Below are 22993 nucleotides of genomic sequence, written 5' to 3'. Positions count from 1 at the left end.
ACTTCCCAGCACAGCCAGTAAGGGAGAGGGGAACGCCTTTTCTATGACGTAAACAGGGTTGAACGTTAAGAATGTTTAAAAAGCAGGACTTTTGAATTGGAAGGTGTGTTCCTGGGAATCCTGCATGTCTAGGACACCCAACACGTGTTGTAATTAATTTTTCCTTTTCGTTTTATTCCTTTTGTTTTGCAAACTTTTGCCGTTTTTCTAAATTTAATAAACTCTCACATTAGTAATAAATTTAAGTACTATCCCCACTTTGAGTCTGTTTTGCCCGTGAAGGTAATCAGTATCTGACCTCTCTCAGTTGTTATTTCAACTCATGAATCCTTAGCTGTTTTTTTTTTTCTCTCTCCTCTGTCCAGTTGCAGAGGGAGAGTGAAAGAGTGGCTTTGGTGGGTGCCTGGCATCTGACCAGGGTCAACCTGGTACACTTACAAAATCTGTGATTAATCTACTGTATAATAACGTTGCCTTTGATTATCAAACAGTTTCAAAGTATGGTGACATAATGTTTGTTCACAAGCTGTTAACTTTCTGAAAAGTCACTGCATCTCAGTTAATTAATTATGTTTATAGGATCAGTTCAATAAGCAAATTCTTCACGTTAATTAAAACGTGTTATAATCTTAAAATACAATTATCTGACCTTTTAAAAGAACTGTTCGTGTGCTACTCCGTGCCACTGTTATAATGAATTAGAAATCAAAATCTAATAATGAGTACGTTTTCTCTCTGATGAAACTAAACGTGGAGATCTTTTCCCTGTGTGTCACTGCTGTTACAGTCAAGGGTGTTGTCAGTTTTAAATTTTGAATACCTCCTCCTCTGCGTGACGACTCACCCTTAAGGGGAAGGTGGGTCGTCACACTTAGTCATCACCGCTGAATAGAGTTATTTTTGATTGTAACTTTACAGATTAGCAGTTCCTTACTTCCCATGTTGCTCTCCAAAGCACAGGGTAGTCTAAAATGGCTGCAGATTATGATGTATGGCTGCTCTTGTGAAGCTGCAGCTGTGAATCTCGAAGAGGATGTAACCGTGCAGAATCGCTCTTTTAGATGGTCATTAGCGCTGCATAAGTACAAGCCTCTTTTTCAGATAGCATTTATTCTTCACGGTTCTTCTACTAGTGTGTGATGGCAATGTCATTTGCCAAGCATTGAATAACAATGAGTGTTTTATTGAAGTACAGTATTCTGAACCAGTGCCTTTTTTAAGCTGTTTAAGTGCTTAATTTTCGTTCGACTGCTCCTTTTCATGCAAATGGTAGTGTAGCAGAAAAACCCAATACATCCTCCTCCCTTGTGCTTAGGTGATGTATTGGACAAAGCTGAAGGCTTGTGTGTGGCAGAAGAAAACACAGCATAATTTTTCAGTCATCCAGTGGCATCCTATCCTATTCCAGTTTTAGTGTCTTTTCTTAATTTTTTTTTAGAACATACACGTCCCCCTTAAAAAAAATTCCCCACCAACCAAAACAGAAATCTTTCCGTGTGATACTAAGGAAAAAAAATTAGTCAAGAAACAGTATCTTCCTTGCTTCTAAAAGCCCCCAAACAGTGGGAAGACTAAATACAGTATTCCTTTTTTGGGAATGAAAAATGGAACTGGGTCTAAATATTTCAATGCATGTTTATTTCATTCTTCTTCCAAGTATCAAAAAGCACTTGGAGGTATTACAAGTTATTTATGAAGGGCAGCTTTTTAATCTGGTTAACACCTACAACTATGGTAAGATTTTTTTGAACAGGCTATCACCTACTTTTGCCATTATGAGAATCTGAGGGGAAACTCATGCGCCTAGTGTGCTTTGTCCTTTGGAACACCTGGCCCCTTGTTTTGATTTGTGAGCTGTATTGAAAATCTGGCATCAGTTCTGGGCTTTAAATTCTAATTAAATAAAGTACACAATCTGGCTGTAAGCTTCACGATACACTGAAGGAAGGAGAGGGAAAAGAAAGCTTCCTCATTTTATAGTCAGTGAAATTGAGATGGCAAGATGATAGAGTTATTGAAAATGTATTCAGTATTTCAATACTGAATAGCTCCTTTGAAAGTATCTTCTAGAGCCTAAATATAGACCAAACCAAATGAGTCTGCAATCTCAGAATTCCTAGCTTTTAGAACCACAAAGCAGTGATGACGTTATGACATGAAAAGTAGCCGTGCCATGCCATAGGAACTGACTATCCATTCCTGTATTGTAATCAGACTCTTTAGCATGATTTGGGAATGTGAAAAGATATTCACTTCTTTGTGGGCAAAACTACAGATATTGTGTTCTTTCTGTGGAACAGCAAACAAATACAATTTAAGTGCCACAGTACTAATTTTAATGAAACCCATAATGATTTCCTTCTAATTATAAACAATATTGAAAGCAAGTGGTCAGTCTTCAGAAGATACTCAAGTTAATCCAGTGTAGGGTAGCTTAAATACATATTTCTTTCCTATGTAAGAGTGAAGAGTTTTCTATATCATGCCTATTGAAATCAAAGAAGCTTTTGTTTATCTGATTCTTTTTGTCCCTTTTTCTCTGCAGCGAAGCTAGGTTTGAAACATAAAAATGGATATGAAGTTCTTTGGTTACATCCACTAATTCTGTGTCTGTATCTTGGATGTCTGTGTATGCTCTTTCCAATGTCTCTGTGTGTGTGTGCCTTTTTTCTCTGTCCTCCCACAAGTAATGCATCATCAGGTATCTTTGATCCAGTCTCTTCTGGTTGGCCATTAGTCATATTGATTTCTCAGTAATAAAGTTTTAACAGTACAGTATCAAGGTCTGTCACATACTCATTGTTGATATCAAAGAGACCTTGTGAAAACGTGTAATTTCGCGAAAATACAAACTGAGTTATATTTCACCTTTTGTATTTGAGCCAGAGAAAGGAAAACTGACTAGGTTGGTTTTAATGTCCAAGAGGAGTGAAATTCCAGAAGCAAATAAAAACAATGGCAATAAAGTTTAACTTTTTAATTTTCAGTTGCCAAAAATATTAGTAATAATACAAGCAAAATCACTTAATTTTTAATTTGTTGGTATTCCTTTAGTGTATTTTACTATTGATACAATTTGCTACATTTTCTGATGGAGTAGCTCCCTCAAATTGAAAAATAAGCATGCCATTAATTTCAGCACGTGAAAGTAGTGTTTGGACCACTTTGTTTGCAGGGGGGCTTTGAACTAAAATACTGTTTACGTACATATTGAGAACCGTTGTCAACTTAGTGCACTTTTTAGGTTTTATTGTAGTACAGTACTTGCTTTAATCCATTTAATCCATCCAAGACTCAGTCCAGTAAGAAGGAAAAGAAAAGTAGCAGAGGTGTAATAAACACTGATTTAATTTTTACAGCACAGTATATTATAGAACTATAAAATTGTGTGATTAGCCAACTCATTAACACTGTCTTAAAGCAAGTAAGTGTTTAGAGCTTGACACACTTAGCGCTGAAAACCTTTCTAATAGTAAATTTAAAAAGTATTCAGTGTTGCTTGAAATAAAGATCGTGCTGCTGTGCATCATCAGGAGCTCTGTATTAGGGCTATCATCTGATTATTCCATTCTAACGCATTCCCCATTTTACAGCACTCCTGTCTATACTGTTTTGACACTTCCTTGAGAGTGGTGCCATGTAGAACCTGCAGAGCACTTGTACAGGATTGCCACCAAAAATAACTTGATTTGAGTGCTGCCCTCCACTTTATAAAAGGGTTTCTTTTCACTTGTTGTTTTATCCTGCATTTCTTAGTAGTGACTTAGGAGGTATAGTAAGAGCCAATCTAAGAGTCATTGCAGTCACCTAAAATCTCTGTTTTTCTGGTAGGATCCATTGATCCAGAGACTATGTTGTTTATATTTTTAATTTTTTCAATGATGATTTACGAGAGATCTAATTGCCCATCTAATTGACATCTGAAAATTCCTGGATTTTTGTGCGTAGATTGTTCAGTGCTTTCTGGAAATGTTGTCTTTAAATCAGAAACTTAAAAAATTGATCCTGTTTTGAGTAGTCTAAAAATAGATAAACAGTCTCTTTTTTTTTATTTGCTAGATACTGGGAGGTCACTGCTGTCAAACTTACCTCATGTCACTTTGTGCATTAAGTCCAACATTTGCTATTTGTAATAGTGCATTCAAATCTGAAAACAATGTTAGAGAATGCTTGGAAGACAAATTTCCTGTCTCAGCCAGCTTAACAAAAACATGGCCTCAGAATATTTTGGGGTTTTTTTCACCATTATCAACTGTGCAATGGTTGAATCACTTTCTTGTTTCATGATAAGCTTAGGAAGTTACTGCTTTGGAAGAGATCTGCCTGATAAATGTTTTCCCAGGTTAGCTTTCAAGCAACTGAATTGCAAAATCACTAGTTCACAGAGAGTGACAGAAAGAGGGAACACACTGAAATTAAAAACTTGAGATGTTTTTGGGTGAGGCTCATAGCATGGTGTTCATTTTTGGGTGTATATCAGAGAGAGTCTTTTAGAACAGTAGATATACTCTCAAAATATGTCTAGTGTAAGAAAAAATATATTTCTAAAATTGTGTCAGTTGTTAAGCTGCAGGTGATAGATCTTTAAGGACCTGGTGTGTTCCAGGCATTGCTTTTGCTATGGAAAAATAAGTGCAAACCTAAGTTAGCAAAGGACTCTCCTACACAGTATTAAGCTATCAAACATCAGCTGTGCTTAATCAAGTGAGTTTAAGATGTTTCATTTCTCTAGCAGTTGCCATCTCCATGGCTGTGCTGTCAGAATGATTATGTGAGTCTTCTGTACCCTACCATGCAAAGCATACACGTAGGCTGTGGTTCCACCTCTGAAACCGATTTCAGACTGAGCTACCTCTGTCACATTTTCCCATGGACCTTTTTTAATTAACTAGCATGGCAAAATGAATACCATGAAACGTGTGAGACGAGTTGTGGGATTTTATTCTGTCCAAATACAAGTTGTCCACAGATGCAGTAACACAAGGAATGATACAAGACTGTACCCTTAGTTAAAATTGTCATTACAAATGTCCCTGAAGCAATAAAGCTGTGGAAGCTAACATTGCCATGGTTGCTCGAGCAAACAGTCTGGGACCGATCTCTCTTTGCTCCAGCTGTTTACTAAAGAGGGAGTTCCACAGTGTGAATCTGGTGCTTGAAACACTTCCTGCCTGTTTGTGCTTCCTTGAGTAGTTAAGACTCTCTTAGCTTTATCAATTTGACAAACAGTGCGTCATCCTGCAGTAGGATGTGTATGTGTTATACTCCACGTAAGAACAAGTGAAGGAAATGAGTGTCTGGAAGATGAAGTGGGTTCATCTGAAAACAGAATATGTATTGTGGAGCTGTGCCTAAAGCTACTGGCTCTGGAACAGCAAGGACAGTTGACAGGGTTTCTGCGTCTTGCTTCCTCTTTGCTCAGAGGCTGATTACTAGCAGTAACTGAGGCAGCTTGTATAAAGGGAGCTCTGGAAAATCCCCAAAAACGAAGTTCTCTCTTCCCTTAAGTACACAGTATTGGTAGAATTATTGCGGGTTTTTTGCAGCCATTCTCTAAGACCTCTATTTTTAGGCCCTTGAGTAGAGACCGGAGAGAGTGGACTCTCACCGGCCACTGATGGGATTAAACTCTCCAGTTAAACTTGCTGCATTAAAAGTGCCAGCAACAAGTTGTTTGACATCCATCTTTATAGGCATGTTTACTTTTGTGCAGAGGAATAACTGTTGCCTTTGGAGTTATATTCTTGTCTCATTTCCATTCATTTATATGTAAGAACAGTAAACCTCTAGTCAACCACCCTGCATAGAAGTCAGTAAGAAACGCATAATTTTGGGATTTTTTTTCCACACATATGAACACCAAAATGAACCTGAAGATAAATTGGTAGTATTTATACATTAGTTTTTCAAAGTCATTAGCAAAACAGAGTAAATAGATGCCTTGAAGGCTACCTGCTTTGTAAATAGTAAATAGCTCTGGTTTTGAGAGAGATAAAAGTCATCAAGCACTTCTGTGCATGTATGTTCATTTCCAAATATCTGAGTAATAGTTGCAGGATTGATACATTCAGGAAAGGAACAGATAGAAATTGTCGCCTTTGTCCACCAACTAGAGCTTTTCCAGCCTTTCACAAGTTCCCATATGTTAATGAAAAACATTTTCTGAGAAATTGGCAGCTTCATGCTTTGTAGCTGATGCCAGCTTTTTTCATGGACCAGTTCAAGGCAGAGCAAAGGGAAAAATGCCTTGTTTTAGTGCATGAATTACTCTGACAAGCTTTCACATTGCCCCTCCTCTTATTAATATTCTTTTTGATGTGAGCTTGTAAAACAGAGGATTGGCTGTTAATCTCTGGGATCTCAAGGGCTTTTGGCAGTGGCCCATAATTGATGTGTTCACATGGCTGTTGTCTGACTACTAATGATTAGACAGCAGTGTTATCTCCCAGCTAAATCAGTGTTGCTTATAAATCACACTTGATAAACTGCAGTTTCATTTCTTCAAAGGTTCTGTTCATGTCTGTATAGTTTGATACAAGTGCCAGAGCCATTTCATGATTTCATGACAGCTTAGATTAAGTTTATTTTTTTGAGCAAGACATTTGAATTTCTACCAAGCATAAAAAAGTGGTTTGGGGGTTTTTTTTGTTTGTTTTTGTTTTTTTGAGTTTTGTTTGTTTGTTTGTTGGGGGGGGTGTGTGTGTTTGTTTGTTTGTTTTGTTCTTTGTTATGAGCTCATTATGCAGTGGATAGAATAGAGAGGATATGCACAGTTAGGGCAGAGCATAGACTAGAAGGTGCAAGTAACTGGAGAATGTAACCCATGAAAAGTGGAATACTTGAGCCGCTGATTTCTTTTGCTTTTATTTGAACAGAAAAGGAGCTTCTTTTGCTGCAGGTGTTGATTACGCTGTTACACTATAAAAATAGTCTATGAGAGTGTAAGAAAGGACATACTGAAACACAAGGTGTTTTCAAAAATGGTGTGTGGGATTTTCTGGGTGAAGTGTGGTCCTTTGCTTGCCTGCATTGTTTCTCAGTAAGACAGGAATGATAAGCCCTTACTCTTCAAATATAAACTTTTATCTGTGTTTGAGTTCCTAGAGAACATGCTAGTGAGGATCTCAAGGTACTAAATCTAAATCACTAGTGAAAAATGTTGTTGAGATAGGGACATGAGAACAGAGATCTCAGGGTGACCTCGTTGTAAGCCACTGAAGGGACAAGATTTGGCTGGCTGTTAGGTAACCTGTAATCAGAAAATTTCATGTTGATAGTGTAGATGCTCTCATGAAAAAGAACTACAAGAACACTAAGTCTGGGTTTCTTTACTGAATGGCAAGTGGGTAAGCAAATTCCAAAGGTCTTCCCTGCTGATTCCAGTTCTTGTATTTGCCTTCATACTGTAACCCTAATCCATCAGTCTCATTGTTAAGGGTTATTGAACACTTTGCATCAGTATTGTGTTCAGTTTAGAAAAAGAAAAAACTAACACTAACCTAGCAATTTGGAGGACATGGCAGTTTCCTACTCATAAGGATTCTTTTCCTTTTAAAAATCTTCACTGTATGTGTATGATTTTCGGAACTTTTTTTAGAGCTCTTATTTGAAATGCTAAGTGGTAAAACAACCACTGCAGTACAAATGCTGCCTGTAGTTAAGGTTGAGTGGAACTACTTTAGATTAACACCAGCGAAGGTGTACACCAGTTGAGAGGGAAAACAACAACATATATTGTCTTTCCTGAAGATAATGTAAATACATCAAACTGCATTTGAGAATTAAGATTTTATTTTTAACTATAGATATCCAGCAGTAGGCAGTTTCAGGGAGAGCTAAACACTAATGCTTCAGCTCTTTTTTCAGTTCAACTATCACAGTGAAAAGGAAAGCTGAAAGGTAATTTTAGAGGTGTTTCCTTTAGTGACTTGCTAAATAATAATGTGTACATCCCATTCTTAAAAGTAATAATACTGTCTCGTCTTTTAAATAAAATTAGGACATAATATTCTACACTTTGTACTGTTTGTAGCTAATACCGTAAAGTTGGTCTAAGAAATATAAAGAAAAATGAACTGATATGGGATCTGTACCCTATCAAAAAGCACAAGCCGGAGATGTATATACAGGAATATATTAGCCAAAGACCTGCCAGTCTTGCCTAAAAAACCTTAGGGCTAGATAAATAAAAAAGTTTAGGGTCTGTAGATGCCAATAAATATGGGGCCATCAAGTCAAATGCTCTATTTTCAGAACATGCTAAAAACGTCATCCATAAGAATCTAGTCAGGCAAGTAAAAGCTTTTGGTATACATAGAACATCAGGAAAGTTCAGTTCATTTCTGAAGATGATAGAGGTTCTTTGACAAGCCTTTTGAAGAAAAATTAATAGTTCAGTTGATTTTTCCCAACAAAATTTTATTGAATTGTTGAAGAACAGCCTGAGTCATAATGTGCGCAACTGCGCACTTGCAAAGTGAGTGGTTGGCAAATGGCTAAAAGGCAGTTGACATGAAGAAAGTTAAAAAGGTGCAAGGAAGCCATTTCTCTTCTGAGTTTTGTTTGCCACTCTATTATACATCGCGCATTCCTGGAAAAACTCTCAAAGTAATATTGATGAACATTTGTAATGAAACTGTTAAATAATGCAATCAAGTTAACCATTATCTTCCTATATACAATTAAGAGTGAGAAATTTTACCATGGTCGTGTGGTGTCTTGATATGTCGTAGAGCAACCATGCCTTCTTTCTTAGGTCAAAGTCTCACACTTGATAGCAATAAACATTGGAAAATGCAGGATAACATTTATTTAATGTTTATTTAATGCTGTGAAATTTCCATAAGAAAATACCTTATCTATTTTCAGGCTCAGAACTCTGAAAGGTTGAGTGTAGCAACCTAGTGGAAGAAAAAGAGGTGATTGTCATCTTTAAAATGAAGGTTTTTTTTTCTTTAAAGTAAAAAACTCCTAAAGGGTCACATAAATTGAAAGAGCAGTACCCAACCCTTACCAACAACACCTTGATTTTTGCTGTATTCAGTTGCGTGACACTGACAGATACTGGACAACATCTTAATCACATTCTGTCTAATCCCAGACAGTTCAGAGAAATTCCTTTTTTGACTGGCCAGAAAAATTCATTTCTTGACTGTAGAATACAGTGTACCTCTCTACACAGGACAGGTATCTTGAGAGAATTTTAGTACCTGTTTATTTTATATTAAAGCATGCTGACCAACTGTAGAAAAGTTTGGAAGAACAAATTGAAGAGCTGACAAGAAGAAATCAAGATTCAATTCAGAAAGGTGTTCTAGAGACAATTATCTCAATGAACATGATTTTCTTGGGCTGAATGAGAAGAAATGTCTTTACTAGAAGTGTGCAGGTGGTGATATGGGCATCCTCCCAGGACTCTGCCAAACATTCGAGTTGACATACAGTTTTTCACAGGCGCAGTCTTGGCAGAAGGATATCACTGGCAGCTGTCAAATGCTAATCTTTCTCTCAGTAAAACGGGTGAATGGCTTTGGGAAATCCCAAGCATCTGAGCTAAAATAGGAGATATAAGAGAGGACAAGGAAGTTTTCTTGTCATTTGTTTAGCACCATTATGCTGCATTAGACACTACTCAAAGCTTTGACTTTTCATCATAGTCTTGATTGTATATTAACGCTGTCCTAAAAATAAAATATTAACATTGTCATGTTTGTGGAGGTGCTGCAGATACAATCTCTTAATGTCTGAGGAGATCTGAAGGTCAATATGTAGGAAGAACATGTAACTGTGGAAAGATTAGGAGTTTGCAGAACTGTGAGTATTGGTTAATGCAGCTGATGCAGGTGGCATAGAGTATCTTGAGTACAAGGGGGATTTTTTCCTTGTTCCATATACTAAAAGTTTATTAGCAAGTAAGAGTTTTAAGTGGATATTTTTTTGCTTAATAACAAATGTTCAGAATATTGAAATCATTCTAGACATGATGATTTGCTGCTTTACTAGGAAAAATGGTGTGAGTTTCTGTTAGTGTGTCTTTTTGCTCTCTCCTACTACTCAGTTGATTGGAGAAGTTATTTTTAAGAGTAGAACATACTTGGAAACTCCAGTTAGATGCTACTTGTGTTAAATCAGTTCAACACAATTACACATTAGGTTTCTTGTCCATAATACGATATTTGTAAACCATAAGCTTTTATTATTATTATTATTATTGCACATATGTTTTTTAAGTCTGAAATTTGTATGAAATTTAGGCAGTGTAAATCTTCTTCATCCTTCTTTTGTATTTAAGCTCTTATGTTTCTCAATTTGTGTTGACCAAAATAAATAACATTCTTAGTACTCTGACCTGCCTGTATTTTGAATTTAAGGCTTGTAATGGATATGTCTGTCCTATGACAGAAATTCTTTTCTACATCTGTGTGTTGTAGTATTTCTTTCTTATTTTCTGTTCATGCCCTTCATGTCACTGACCTTTTTTTTCCTCCAACAATTTGATGTAGAACATTCGAAGAAACAAAATATAATTTCTGCTAGGCATGGTGTCAAAATGCTTCTGAGATGGTGTCTAATGTGAATTTATATGCGAGAAATACTGAACTGAGATTAAATTGAGATAATTCAGCTGAAATGGAGATTCTTCATAGGGTTAATTTCTGTTAAATGGTAGAGTATGAAAGAATAGCATTGGTTTTTAGAGGTGCAAATTCTTTATGGGGGAAGATTTGTAACAAGAAGAGTTTTAAAGATCAATGAGATGTCTAGAAATGCAGACACACTGCTGAGCACACAGACATTTTTTCATGTCACATTCTCCCACATTTGTTTTCTCCTGAAGTAGTTTCATTGATTTCATTACAATTACTTCTGATTTATGATGCTGTGCATGAGATTACAATGAGGTCTTCTGAGGTCACTCTTGCTTTAGAAAATTGAGGTAGAGGCAAGCATACCTTATGTAAAAACAAGCTAGTCTTCCTTTCACCTTAAAATCTAGAGAAAGCAATTTGTAGGAGATAAACCATACAGGGCTGAATTCCTTTATTTCCTGTTTTCCTTTTCAGACATAGTGATTCTTAGAAGTATTAATTATAATTCTAAAGAACTTGTCAATGTAATTTTCAAGGTTGGAAGTTTCTTACTCCTTTCATTCTTTATGTTGGTGTTGTTTTAAAGGAAGGATTTAGTTTTGCAAAGGGTCAGGCTTTGTTTTTTGGGTAGATCCTATAATAGGATTCTGATCTTCTTTTCACATCCTTTCTGCTAATGCAGATGTTCCCACTGAGAATGCTTACAGCAGATTTTTTTTCTCAATTTAAAAAGCAGTACTTTCTGGGAGGGGCTTATGCTTAGCCTTAAACCTGCTCCTCTGCCTTTCTCCAGGGTGTGTATTGGTAGGTGGATTCAATGGTTGTTGGCATGTGCAAAATCACCTGGTGGGTGATACTGCAGTAGTGTATGACCTCATTTGGTCTTAGATTGGTAGACTATGCCATGGTTGAAATATATCTTCAAAGACATACCTTGATTAAATCAGGAAGGTGAATTTTGATAACCAGAAATTGATTCCAACATATAGAGTGCCTGAGCAGCTGAAGGAGAACCTTGTTTATTAGAAAGTCTTGCCTGTTTTTAGTTAGGACGATATTTCCTTTCCCTTCCGTGTGCTGTTCCTCATACTGACTAATGTTATGCATCCACCGATAGATTTTTTTTTTTTTTTTTTTTTTTTTGGTGAGTGTTCAGGTAAAGGAATGCTCCATGGAGCAGTGGCTGCATTGCTTGGCACACTGTCTTCGTTTTCTGTGAGCTTTCTGCTACTAAACATCATAGCTCTCTGATACAGTTAAACACTTGGCAGTAGAAAACTGCCATGAATAACACTGCAGCCTTGTTGTAGCCTTTGTCAGCAGTCAGTTCTCAAAAGCTCTTGGAATTAAATGAAGTAAATATTACTTGAATATTTCTGTCTTTTTGTACTCCTTTAATTGTGTATATAAGGAGGGCATCTGTGTAAATAACTTTCCTCAGCTTCAGATTTTCAGTCTCATATTGGAATATCTTGTGTGATAAACAGCAAGGCTACTGCTCAATATGCACCAACACCTGGGAATAATAATGAAAAAATAACAGTGAGAAACTGCAGCACATCTGTTCTTGACATTAACTTTCTTCAGTTTAACAGACTGCCACCACCAGATGTTAGTCTTATGTGCCTTTTTTCCACTGGATGTTGGGGGCCTTCCTGCTTCTCTTTGCCTCTAATGGCTTACATCAGTGCCCTTTGGAGAATTCATGAAAACAACTGTGTCACCAGAATGATCACTAGGAACCACCACTTTGCTGTGCTGATGTTATGATTATCAAACAACATGGGATAATACTAAAACATGGTAAAAATTGGAGCAATATTTAAGTTTAGCATATTTTTTTTCTTGTGACTAAGGTCATATTTGTGTAATGAACATGCACCTCGGGGACAGTAAATGTCCACTTAATTCTTGACCATAGGTTTAGTGTTTTAATTCACAGAGAAACAGCCCCTTTTAGTTCAAGAACCACTATTCGGCCTTGTCCTGGGTGAATGTTTCTAGTGGAAAATATGAACATTCATTAGTAGGTCTAAATAAGCCAGAACTGAGTACAAATATTTGTAACAAAGAACTTAATAGGATACACTGTTAGATCCATGCTTTCTTTAGCTCCCCCTCACTGTTTATAATACTGGGAAAATGGAAAACACATCTGCCAATTTAGTCTACATCCGTTTAAAACATTGGCTAGTTTAGAATGACAATAGCAAACATTTTGGAGTTTTTTTTCCTCTGGCTTTGTGATGGAAGAATAATGTTGCATGTGTAGTAGGAGGTTTTGTACAACTTAACAAAACTCCATGTAAACTATCAAACAGGCCATTCATCATCAGTTCTTGGGTTTATAAATGGATATGGCTTAGCTTTTCTCAAGTGCTAGGCTCCATTTACCTGCCAGTTACAGATCCAGATTCTCTTCTCATTTCAAGTAAGGTGTCTTAAGAACTCCTCTAAATTCTGCCTGGGGTACACGCTGACCCATTTTGTTGACATAGCATCATTACACAGTCAGTGCCAGGGAGCAGGGCTCTGTGCCATCCAACCATGTGCTTCCACTTGGCATCAGACAGCCAGAATCTGTGTAGCATAGAATCAGTGTCTCCCCATGCTAGGCATACACAGTTATGGTTTTGTGTGATGCGCACCATTAGATATTGCAAGTAACAGCTGCTCCTGGGGGCCAGTTCATATTTGACTTGCTCGAGTGCATTCAAGACTGCTCTGCAAAGCATTCTGCCTGTGCTTTAACTCTGCAACTCTGTTGGTATAAAGAGAAGAATAAAGATACCATTGCTTGACTGCAATGTTCTTATGCTGTAGGAACTCTGCTTTAATCAGTTTTGATGGTATGCTTTTAATATTCACATTTTGCTTTGGTTTCAGTGTTGTCTTTTTTTTTTTTTTTTAATTTCTCTTTTTTTTTTCCTTTGTTTTACCTGAAGATTTAGTTCTCAAAAAAAAAGAAACCCCTCTAAATGAGGACTAGTTTGGAGAAGATTGTGGTTGTAGGTCACTCCTCTCTCCTCACTAGTTCTAGTGTAATTGAGATTGAAATCCAGGCTGGTCATACAAAGATCATACAAAACATTTTTGGTATGTTCTTGGTAAGTATTTAGGATGCTTAAGGCTTGTGTGCACAATTAAAAGCCTTGGCTCTAAGTTTGTATGTATGAATAATGCTCAAAGCAAAGAATTGTCACAAAGGGCAATAGTAACAATTGTTACACTTTTAAAAAAGTTCTTCTAATTTGATTTCCATTTTATTTTCTCATTATGATGAAGTGAGCTGATCTGTGATATGAAAATTTTATAATACAAGGATGATACTCTTTAGTCTGTCCTTCTCTTTCTATCCCCATTTTGCTTTACAAGAAAGCAAAATTAACTTTCATCTACATTAAGATACATTAGAAGGAAACCTAGATGATGTACAGTGAGTCATTATGTCTTTTCTGTTGAGTCTACTTGTGATGTCCAGTCTTAAAAACTGCAGACTTGAAGACGTGATCATCTATTTGAATGCAGCTAGAAAACAGCCATTTAAAAAATCATTAGATTGAAGGGTGATTTCTTTGTGTGATGTCTGTGATCCAGTGGGCCAAATAAACATGAGTTTTAGGTGGTTTAGCTGTTTGAATGGGCACACTCATATCCTCATCTAGCTATCTTTTATGTGGCAAAGGACCTTATGCCATAGTAAAACATTGAAAACCCTTGGGCCAAATCTTTATGCAGAAAATCTGCTACTAAGTATACTGAAGTCATATGGGAAAGATAACTTCTTTAGTTCATATATAGATACTGTCTCTGTGCATTGTCTGTGTACAGACTGCTTGTCTGGCAAGTTGTATTTTTCTAAATACGCATTTTGGAAACTCTGAGAAATTAGATTATTTGGGTAGATAAAAGTCCTCATCTGTTATTTCAAGGAGAAAGATGTAAACGTTGTCTGTAAGCTGTTAGGTGGGTGATCCTAATGTATTTTAAGTGATTGGAAGACAAGAGATTATATTTGCTGCCATATGGATATTAGAACTGTTTCAACTGCTAATTTCCCTACGATGCACATGAAAGAATGGCATTTATGTCTTTGCACTGTCTTTATAAATGTTTTTTTAATAGAAAATGAAGTTTCCAGTTTGAAAAATTAATTTCCATCCACAAATCAGTCTCTGTCAGCACTAAGAGAAAAGTGACCTTAATCTTTGTTTTAAAAATTTATTATTATTTTGTACTAGCAGTCTATGACAACAGGGAATAGTCTAGTAGAAACTTAGCAAGTTGTCTTGTTAAGCATGATAGATATTTTTGTACTAAATTTTTCATGTGCAGCATTTGGTCTGATGTCAAAAAAATTGAACTCATAAGACTGAAATTACTTGTGATAGACCAAATCCCTGCATACAGAAATGTAGTCTCAGCAAACTAGGCTATTACTTTTTTTTTTTTTTTTTTTTTTTTTTTTAACTCTCACAGCACCATTATAGTAAGTTTGTCTGTTGTTTTCAGGTTGATCCCCTGTTTACAGTGCCTGCACCTCCACCTCCGATTTCCAGCAGTATCACACCTCAGATTCTGCCTTCCTACTTTTCCCCATCTTCATCCAATATTGCAGCACCAGTCGAGCAGCTTTTGGTACGGACTCGTTCAGTGGGTGTAAATACTTGCGAGGTTGGAGTAGTAACAGAACCTGAATGCCTTGGACCCTGTGAGCCTGGGACCAGCGTGAACTTGGAAGGAATTGTGTGGCATGAAACTGAAGAAGGTAAATTGTTTTTTCCACTAGGTTTGTCTGTGAGATATGTTAAGAAGGAGGAAACTGCTGTATGTGCCTTGGTGCTAACTAAAGGCTTGCTAGTCTGTTGGGATGGCATTATGTACAATGGCAGTCACAGCTTTATGGCTCACCTAGTGAGTTTTTCTTTTAAAAACAAATGGCAGTTTTTTTATTACGTAAAGCAACTGTGTTTTCCAAATGACCTACCATGTAACCCAAGCTAACAATAGAATTGTTTCCTCCTGCTGTATTAAGAAAAGCATATGAAAAAATTGCTAATAAAATAGCATAAATGTGCTATTTAAATATACATCATGAGGGTGTGTATATGTGATGAGAGTGGATGTATGAATATGTTAGATGAAAACTTAGAAAGTTGAATATTTTGGAATTCAGACACTATGATAGGAAATGCCACCATTACATAAAAATAGAAGCCTCAGAGACCTCATGGAAATTCAAGTTGATGTGGTTATTGTTTGCATTTTGGTTATTTGAAATATAACAATTTCAGATGAAAGCATTCTTGCTTGAAGAAAAGTGTTCCATCTGGTGAAGAAGTGCTATTTAAACCAGAGTGATTTCTTTAATATCCTTTGAAGGCATTTGTCCAAGTAGGAGTGCTGGAGAGCTTTGGTTAACACTAACCATTGATTTGCTATGAATTAGAACAAAGTAGGAAGAGGATTATGCTGTGATATGCAGATTTTTCCATTTTGGTTTTCAAAAGCTCATTATTAAAATACCAGCTTTTTCCTGCTAAAAATACTGCATGTGTACACTAAATTTCTGCAATTTTTGGTTTAATAATAGCATATGTCTCCATTTATACCTGTCTGAAAATCTTCCTGTGATTTTTCTTATGTTGCTTTTGAGGATTATTTAATTTTTAGTGATCTACCTTCCTCAACAGTGAAAACAAGATTATTTACAAAATCATATAATGACAGAATACAGCAGTGTAATGCTTCATGATAAATCCTGACATGCTTCACACCATATGCAAAATGGTATTTGGTCCTTTGCAGTGATATATAAGACCTCACCAAAGTGCTTTACACTGTCCTTTCAAAAATCAATAGAGTCAGATTTACTTGCTTTTATATGCTTTCATCCATCCATCTTTCTCTCTGTGTATGTCTACAGCAGATTCATAAGGCAGATTGATCCTTTTAGATTGTTTTTAAAGCACAGTATAAATTCTGTTTTAAAATATCCCTGCAGAGATGACTGCCCTTAGCAACTGCAATCTTCCTTGACTGGCCTGCATTAACTAGAGTTGGAATGTGTGGGCGTTAACTATGTTGACATGAAAGAGCAGTAGCTGTTAATAGTGTTATTCTTGCTGAATAAACTAAACTTCTGACCCCCACTGAATTTAAGAAGCCTTCCTTGCGAGTGGTTTGGCATCACTAATGAAGTATTAAAAAAGAGTGCATTCTGGTCAGGATAACATTCCATTTAGCAGTTTCTCATCACTCTACTGGTTTAAAAACTGTTGTTAGTTAATGGGAATTAACTACCTCAGCCTTTTCCTAGTTTGTGTAAAAAAATCTTCTGAAACAACTCAGTTCAATGATGGCATGCTTGAGCGAAACAGTTTTGAATGTGCCTGTTTTCACAGCTTTACAAATACTGTTTGGCAACACTGCAGCTATGAGTGACTACAAATACAGATAAAATGGGATTCTAAAATACTCTAGAAATATAGCTAGAATGTAGATTAAGAGACTGAAGATAATTGATATGATTTCATATTGTGTGGTTGGTACTGTTCTCTTTGTGTTTGACTGTTTCAGACCCTGCTGACTGAAGAAAATAACATAAATTTGACTGTTTATTCCCAATGTTCACAATCAACACTGTATTATGAAAAATGAATTCGTAATGATCATTTTTGCATTTTAATTAAGTTTTGATGTTTAGGGCACGCATATATATATATATTTAGCTGAATTCAAATTTTCTGACATGTTCATGAAAGCACTAATAGCAGCTTGCATGAAGCCTTTTCTGCCAAATTCTAGGAAACAGGGTGCAGATGGGTCTTCTGTTTATCTTTAAGAGAAAAAAGATTATCAGATATTCATTTACTCTAGTTATGATATTGATTTTAGGGCAGAACGTGACCTTTCCTAAACTGGTGTAAATTCAGATTACTCTAACTGAAATCTTTGTAATTAGGCACATCTAAACCCATCTTGATGTTCATAATGACCAACTAACATACAAATTTCTTTTATGATGTTAATATGTTTCTATGGTATTCACTCCCTTTACTGCTTTCGAAAACCTAATAAAAACATATATAATCTGACGTTTCTCTAGCTGGCTATATATCTGATAGCCTTCATGTGCTGCAGCAACTAGGTGCGGGAATGCAAATACAGACAGGATGTGGTGAATCACAGTTATTACAAAAAGAATAGTAGAGTGAATGGAGAAAGATCATAGAATCGACTGGATTGGAAAAGACCTCCGAGATCAGCAAGTCCAACCCTTGATCCAACACAACCGTGGTTGCTAGACCATGGCACTAAGTGCCACATCCAGTCTCATCTTAAAAATCTCCAGGGGTGGTGAATCCGGCACCTCCCTGGGCAGCCCATTCCAATGTCTTGATTACTCTCTCTGTAAAAAATTTTTTCCTAATATTCAACCTAAACCTCCCTTGACACAGCTTAAGACCATGCTCTCTTGTCCTAAAATCAAATAGTTTATGTAGAACTCATTATTAGCATAGATGTAATATATACTTTATAGAAGAGAAGGCATATACTGAGAATTTATGTTATGAAGGTATGTGAAATAATGACTTTTCTAAACTTGTGTTAAACAAGTAGTCACATTCTGTTGCATTTGTTCTTTGAGGTCAGAAAAAGGAGTATATTTGGATGTACTAGTCATATTTTTAAGATAATCAGTCCAAGGGAGGGGCAGGGGAAGAAAGTAACGTTGGATTTCAGACGAAACTGTGGAAGATTAAAAAGAGCATTGTTACTACAGCTCTTTACATTTATTGCACACCAGTCTATTCAGTTAACTTGATTTAATAAATCAGACCTTTTTTTCCAGGGTGTTTTAATCCTAAAATGCTTAGAGGAAAACTGGCATCTGAAGTCTGTGACATTTAATTACAAAGGTTGGTAACCATAGCTGGTTACTCATATAATTGACTTAGACTGCTGGCTATCATGTGGGTATTTCTCAGTTGCTCTACTAAGTTGTGTAGTGTTTAATTTCTACATATGTATGCTGTAGGCATTGTCATCTGCATAACAACCTTTTTTGGATATAACTTGATAATGTTTCCAAAGTGAAATTAATGGCGTTAAAAAAGAGCATTGAAGGAACTAGCTGAGGTTTCCATATAGCAGAGGAATAAAAAATTGTTATAGGCAAGTCAACTTGAAACTGGCAGGTGATGCGGATATTTGACACCAGAAACCATGGTGCTGTAAAAGTCCTTCACAATAAGCAGCTTGGTAGTGTTAATTGGAGTGTATATTTTGGTTTGTTTGGTTATGTTGATTCTCTGGGAAACAGCTGCTAAAAGTCTGTATTGTTATAATGAGAAAAAAGGTTTATCTAGGATCGGGTACTTACTAAATCATGTAATTACCTTCTGGGAAAACAGATTGAAGAGAACATTAATTGTTTCTTACTGCCTGGAGGAAAAAAAATGACCCAGAAAAAAAGGGAAACCGCCAACAAACTTTCTGAATTGCTTAGAGCACACTTTTTGGTTTAGCTTGCCCTAGGTCATGTCCTGTTTTTGGTTCTACATCTAGTAGTAAAGTCTACCTTTAGAAGTGAGAAGCACTAGTTCTGATGATGTCTTGTTTTCTTGAAATCTGCGTAGGAGACAGCCATCCGTCACCTTGCTGCCTTTGTGTGCAGAACAAGCTGCCTACGTGCGGCGTCGGAGTTCTCTCGTTGCTGCACTGACATTCTTCCTCTTTTTGCAGTTTCGGGTACAACCTGCTGTTGTTCAGTAATAAATAATGGGGAAATTAGTTGTATATTTTAAAGGGTCATCTTATTGGGCGTTAGCTTGTTGACAAATACAAGAAACAGGAATCTTCTGGATCTCAGAAATCTCAGATGGGATCATCTCCAGGGTATTCCAAATTTATCATAGCATCAGTTCTGACACTATTTTGCAGAAATTTTCAGTAGAAAGCAGAAGGCTTTGATGACAAAGAGGCATGCTGATACTGTGTGTATGGTTTCCCAGCCTGCCACTTTGGAACTAATATGCATAGATGTTTTGAAAACATATCTATTGCACAGAGCTGATGTGGATTCCTTCCTGCCTTACTATGTGGCCTTAGTTTTGCAAAAACTTCTCTAAAAGAACAGTCTGTTTGAAATGTCTTTGGTTAGATATGCATTTGTACATGTGTGTATAAGTAAGGGTGTGTATGTGTCAATAGAAACAGAATTAGAAGAATGAGAAGTAGTCTGACAGCCTGTTATTCCTGTTAGCCATTTTTGTGGTTTAACAACCACATTTTCTTCCTTTCATAAATACAAAGGCATGATGAAACAATGAAACTTGTAATATTGAAAGCCATGTCAAATATGTAAGGAAACAAATGTAGACATTAAAAAGTTTTATATCAAAGAACATTACAACAATTCATAGAAATTCAGAGAAACATGATTAAATCACACTGTTGTCTTGAGCTCAACCAAGATTTATTGAGAGAGGCAATATCCTTTATTAAACCAAGTGATACCGTTGTAAAAAACATATACTTTTTTAGACAGGGTGCATTTATATTCTCTCCTTTCTGTGTGATCTAGACCGTTGCTTGCTGTGTACAGCAAGTGGAGGTTTGGTCTTGTTAACCACCATATTTAGTTCAGAATTGAAAGACAGTGGGTATATGTATATGACAGAAGCATAAAGTTAGACATTGCTCAAAAATGAGGCTTTGTTATGTCCATGTTGCAGAGAAGTGGTCTGTGGAGAAAGTAGTGGTTTTTGGCTAGCTACATTAACAGAACACCTAAAACGCAGCTATTTTCTAGTGTCATGAGTCATCTGCTGACCCAGTAAAAGTGTCGACCAGTATCAAAATATCATCTATTCAGAAAAAGCCTTTACACGTATTTATATTTTGAGATGTTTTGTTTAATTTTTCCTCTTTCTACTGTTTGTGATACCAGACCCAGTAAATCAATGGATTTAAGGAGCCTGAGATATAAGATTCTTTATAGACTTAAAGGCACTTGGAGTCTGACACCTAGTACCCGTTACACAGAAACTAGTTACAGAAGAGAAATGGGCTGAATCTCACAATGGGAAGCCACACTCTGGCATAAAAATGTTTATGGTTTATGGAAGCTCTATGTGCTTTACAAAAGGAGTCAGGAGATTGCACAGACTATCTGAGAAAAGTTTCAAGAGTTTAATGTTATAGGATTCAGACTGCAAGACGGATTTAGCTGTAGTTAAAAATCTCAACAGCGTGCCCGACCTAATCAGAGTATTTAGGGACATGCTTAGGGACATAAATTCTGACACTGTCCTGTAACTGGCTTCTGCACTGTTTCTCATGAACTTCCTTGAAGTATACAGTGCTGGCCAGTGTTTGAGGTAAGGAGTGCCTACTACTCATAGTCTATTTTTGCTGTTTCTATCTAAAGTAAATGAAGCAAATGGTAATTTTAGAGTATCCACAGAAGCCCCTCAAATGGTTTTAAACCACTGGGACTAACTATGAACCAGGTGCACATGGTTGTGATGTGGCTCTAATGAGTTGCCATGAATCAGATGGACTGTGGTAACCAAAACTTTGCAGGCTCTTTGTTCATAGCAAACAGCAGATAAACCCTCTCAGTGAAGCAGAAATGCAGAATAGGTTATGGATGGTCTCTGCTGGTAGAGGAAGGGAGATATGTGTCTGATAGGAAATATTTTTACTTCCTTGAGTTTAATTTTGATTCTTTTGCAAAACACTTCTTTTTCCAAAAATGTTCAATTAGTCATTCATTTAAACATAAATTTAAGTTTAAAGCTGTTTGTTTAGGTAATGGAAAGCCTCACAGATTAGTGAAGATCTGTAAAAGAAAAAGAAAATAAAAGAAAAAAAAGAGTTGAAAGCAGAACCACTGCTATTTCTTAGTGTGGCAGAGAAATTATGCTAGCTCATCACTTCTTCCATTCCTTCCTAACACCATTGCTTCAGCTTTCTGAAGACTGCAGACCAACCCTGGAAGAAAAGTACTTAGGAAATTTGTGCTGTTAAATGTTAAATTTGGTATTTAAATGTCAGTGTTCCTTCTTGAACATAAACGCACCACAGGGTCTAACTACTGCTAGTCCTTCAGCTTTGTTTAGAGAGGCTGCATGTCTCTATTACATGGAAGGATGTGAAATTTGTTTACTCCCTAGTGCTTCTCTTGTTGCTTCACTCTTAGGAGTACTGATTTAATGCTAAGCAGAGCATAGCCAGAGTACAGTCATAACTGACCAAAAATATCAGAAGTGTCGTATTTACCCTGGGTAGTAATGGCCAGCTTATCTAAAAGGACCTTGCAAATGCCATGTTTTACAAACTCAGTGAGAAACTGGGTGCAATTCTCTTGGTATAACCCAAAGCAGAGAATGGAAAAACTTAACAAATTCCAGACAGTGCTTACATAAAACTGTGGATATTACCAGACTGCTACAGAGGAAGACTCCCTGTGCTGCTTGTACATACATAGAAAATTTTTCCTTTTACAAACAAGCATATGGGAGCAGGGAGGGTGCCTAGAAAAACGAAGGAGGATAATTGAGATTGGAAACATTTGCTTGGGGCTATTTGAATGTGAAACTGAGCCTGCTGGAGCAGTGAGGTTATGAACACTGAAGGAGTTGCTTTAAGAAAAGCAACAGTTTTGAGCATTTAATGCTCAAAAGTGAAATCTCAACAGCAGTAGATTGCTTCGAAGTGAGACTGTTCCAGTACATACTTGGAACATGTTTGGATTTGTAGATAGCAGGGGGAGAGATGACTGCTAATGAAGTCTGTATGTGTGCAAGTGTTTTCTTACTAAATAAATACCACTAAAGTAAGGGATGAAAGCACAACTGCAATGGCACATTTAGTTGGTGTGGTTCAGGAATTAAAACACTTATTTAAAGTTGTTCTCACAGTCACTCTTAATTTTGTGCATAGTTTTAGTTAGGACAAGCTGTTGTCTTCCAGTTTTGTTATGTTCCTAATCAGTGCCAATCTTGTGCAGTGGTAAATGAGAGGTTCTCTCAGTTGCTGGACTACCTGTTTTTGCTAATACAGCTTAATAGAAAATTGCAAAATAATCCTTTTTTTCCTCTGTTTCAGGCTATGTAGTGAAAAGTTGCCTTTAGCATTGTGACTAGCTTTCCTGTGTAAGATCAATGTCTGATCTAACATCCAACTCTTCATTTTTTACAAACAGTGGAAACTTATATTTTGTCATCCTGAGGGATATTCGTAATTCTTTCCAGTTATTACTGATGTACTAGTAACTTTTGGTAATTTTTGGTAGCAAGTGGCAATCCCAAAAGCAGAAGGAAAAAGTCAATTTAAAATTTTTGAACAGTGAAGAGCTTTTTGACCTTTAGGGTTAATAAAAAATTACGTCTTAT

General features: G+C 36.5%; 1 protein-coding gene across 5 annotated transcripts in view; it reads left to right on the top strand.

The window, feature by feature from the left end:
• Positions 1 to 22993, top strand: part of ZNF608 (zinc finger protein 608) — an 87985-nt gene that overhangs the window by 25069 nt on the left and 39923 nt on the right. For all 5 annotated transcript variants that reach the window (XM_027652585.1, XM_027652583.1, XM_027652584.1 and 2 more), the window contains exon 3: positions 15102 to 15357. In XM_027652585.1, the coding sequence (XP_027508386.1) occupies positions 15102 to 15357 (256 nt within the window). The remainder of the gene's footprint in view (positions 1 to 15101; positions 15358 to 22993) is intronic.

This window comes from Corapipo altera, unplaced genomic scaffold (genome assembly GCF_003945725.1).
Source record: "Corapipo altera isolate COAL_440 unplaced genomic scaffold, ASM394572v1 61286, whole genome shotgun sequence".
Lineage (NCBI taxonomy): Eukaryota > Metazoa > Chordata > Aves > Passeriformes > Pipridae > Corapipo > Corapipo altera.
The sequence above is the reverse complement of the archived record's forward strand: the minus strand, read 5'-3'. Positions and strand labels throughout refer to the sequence as shown.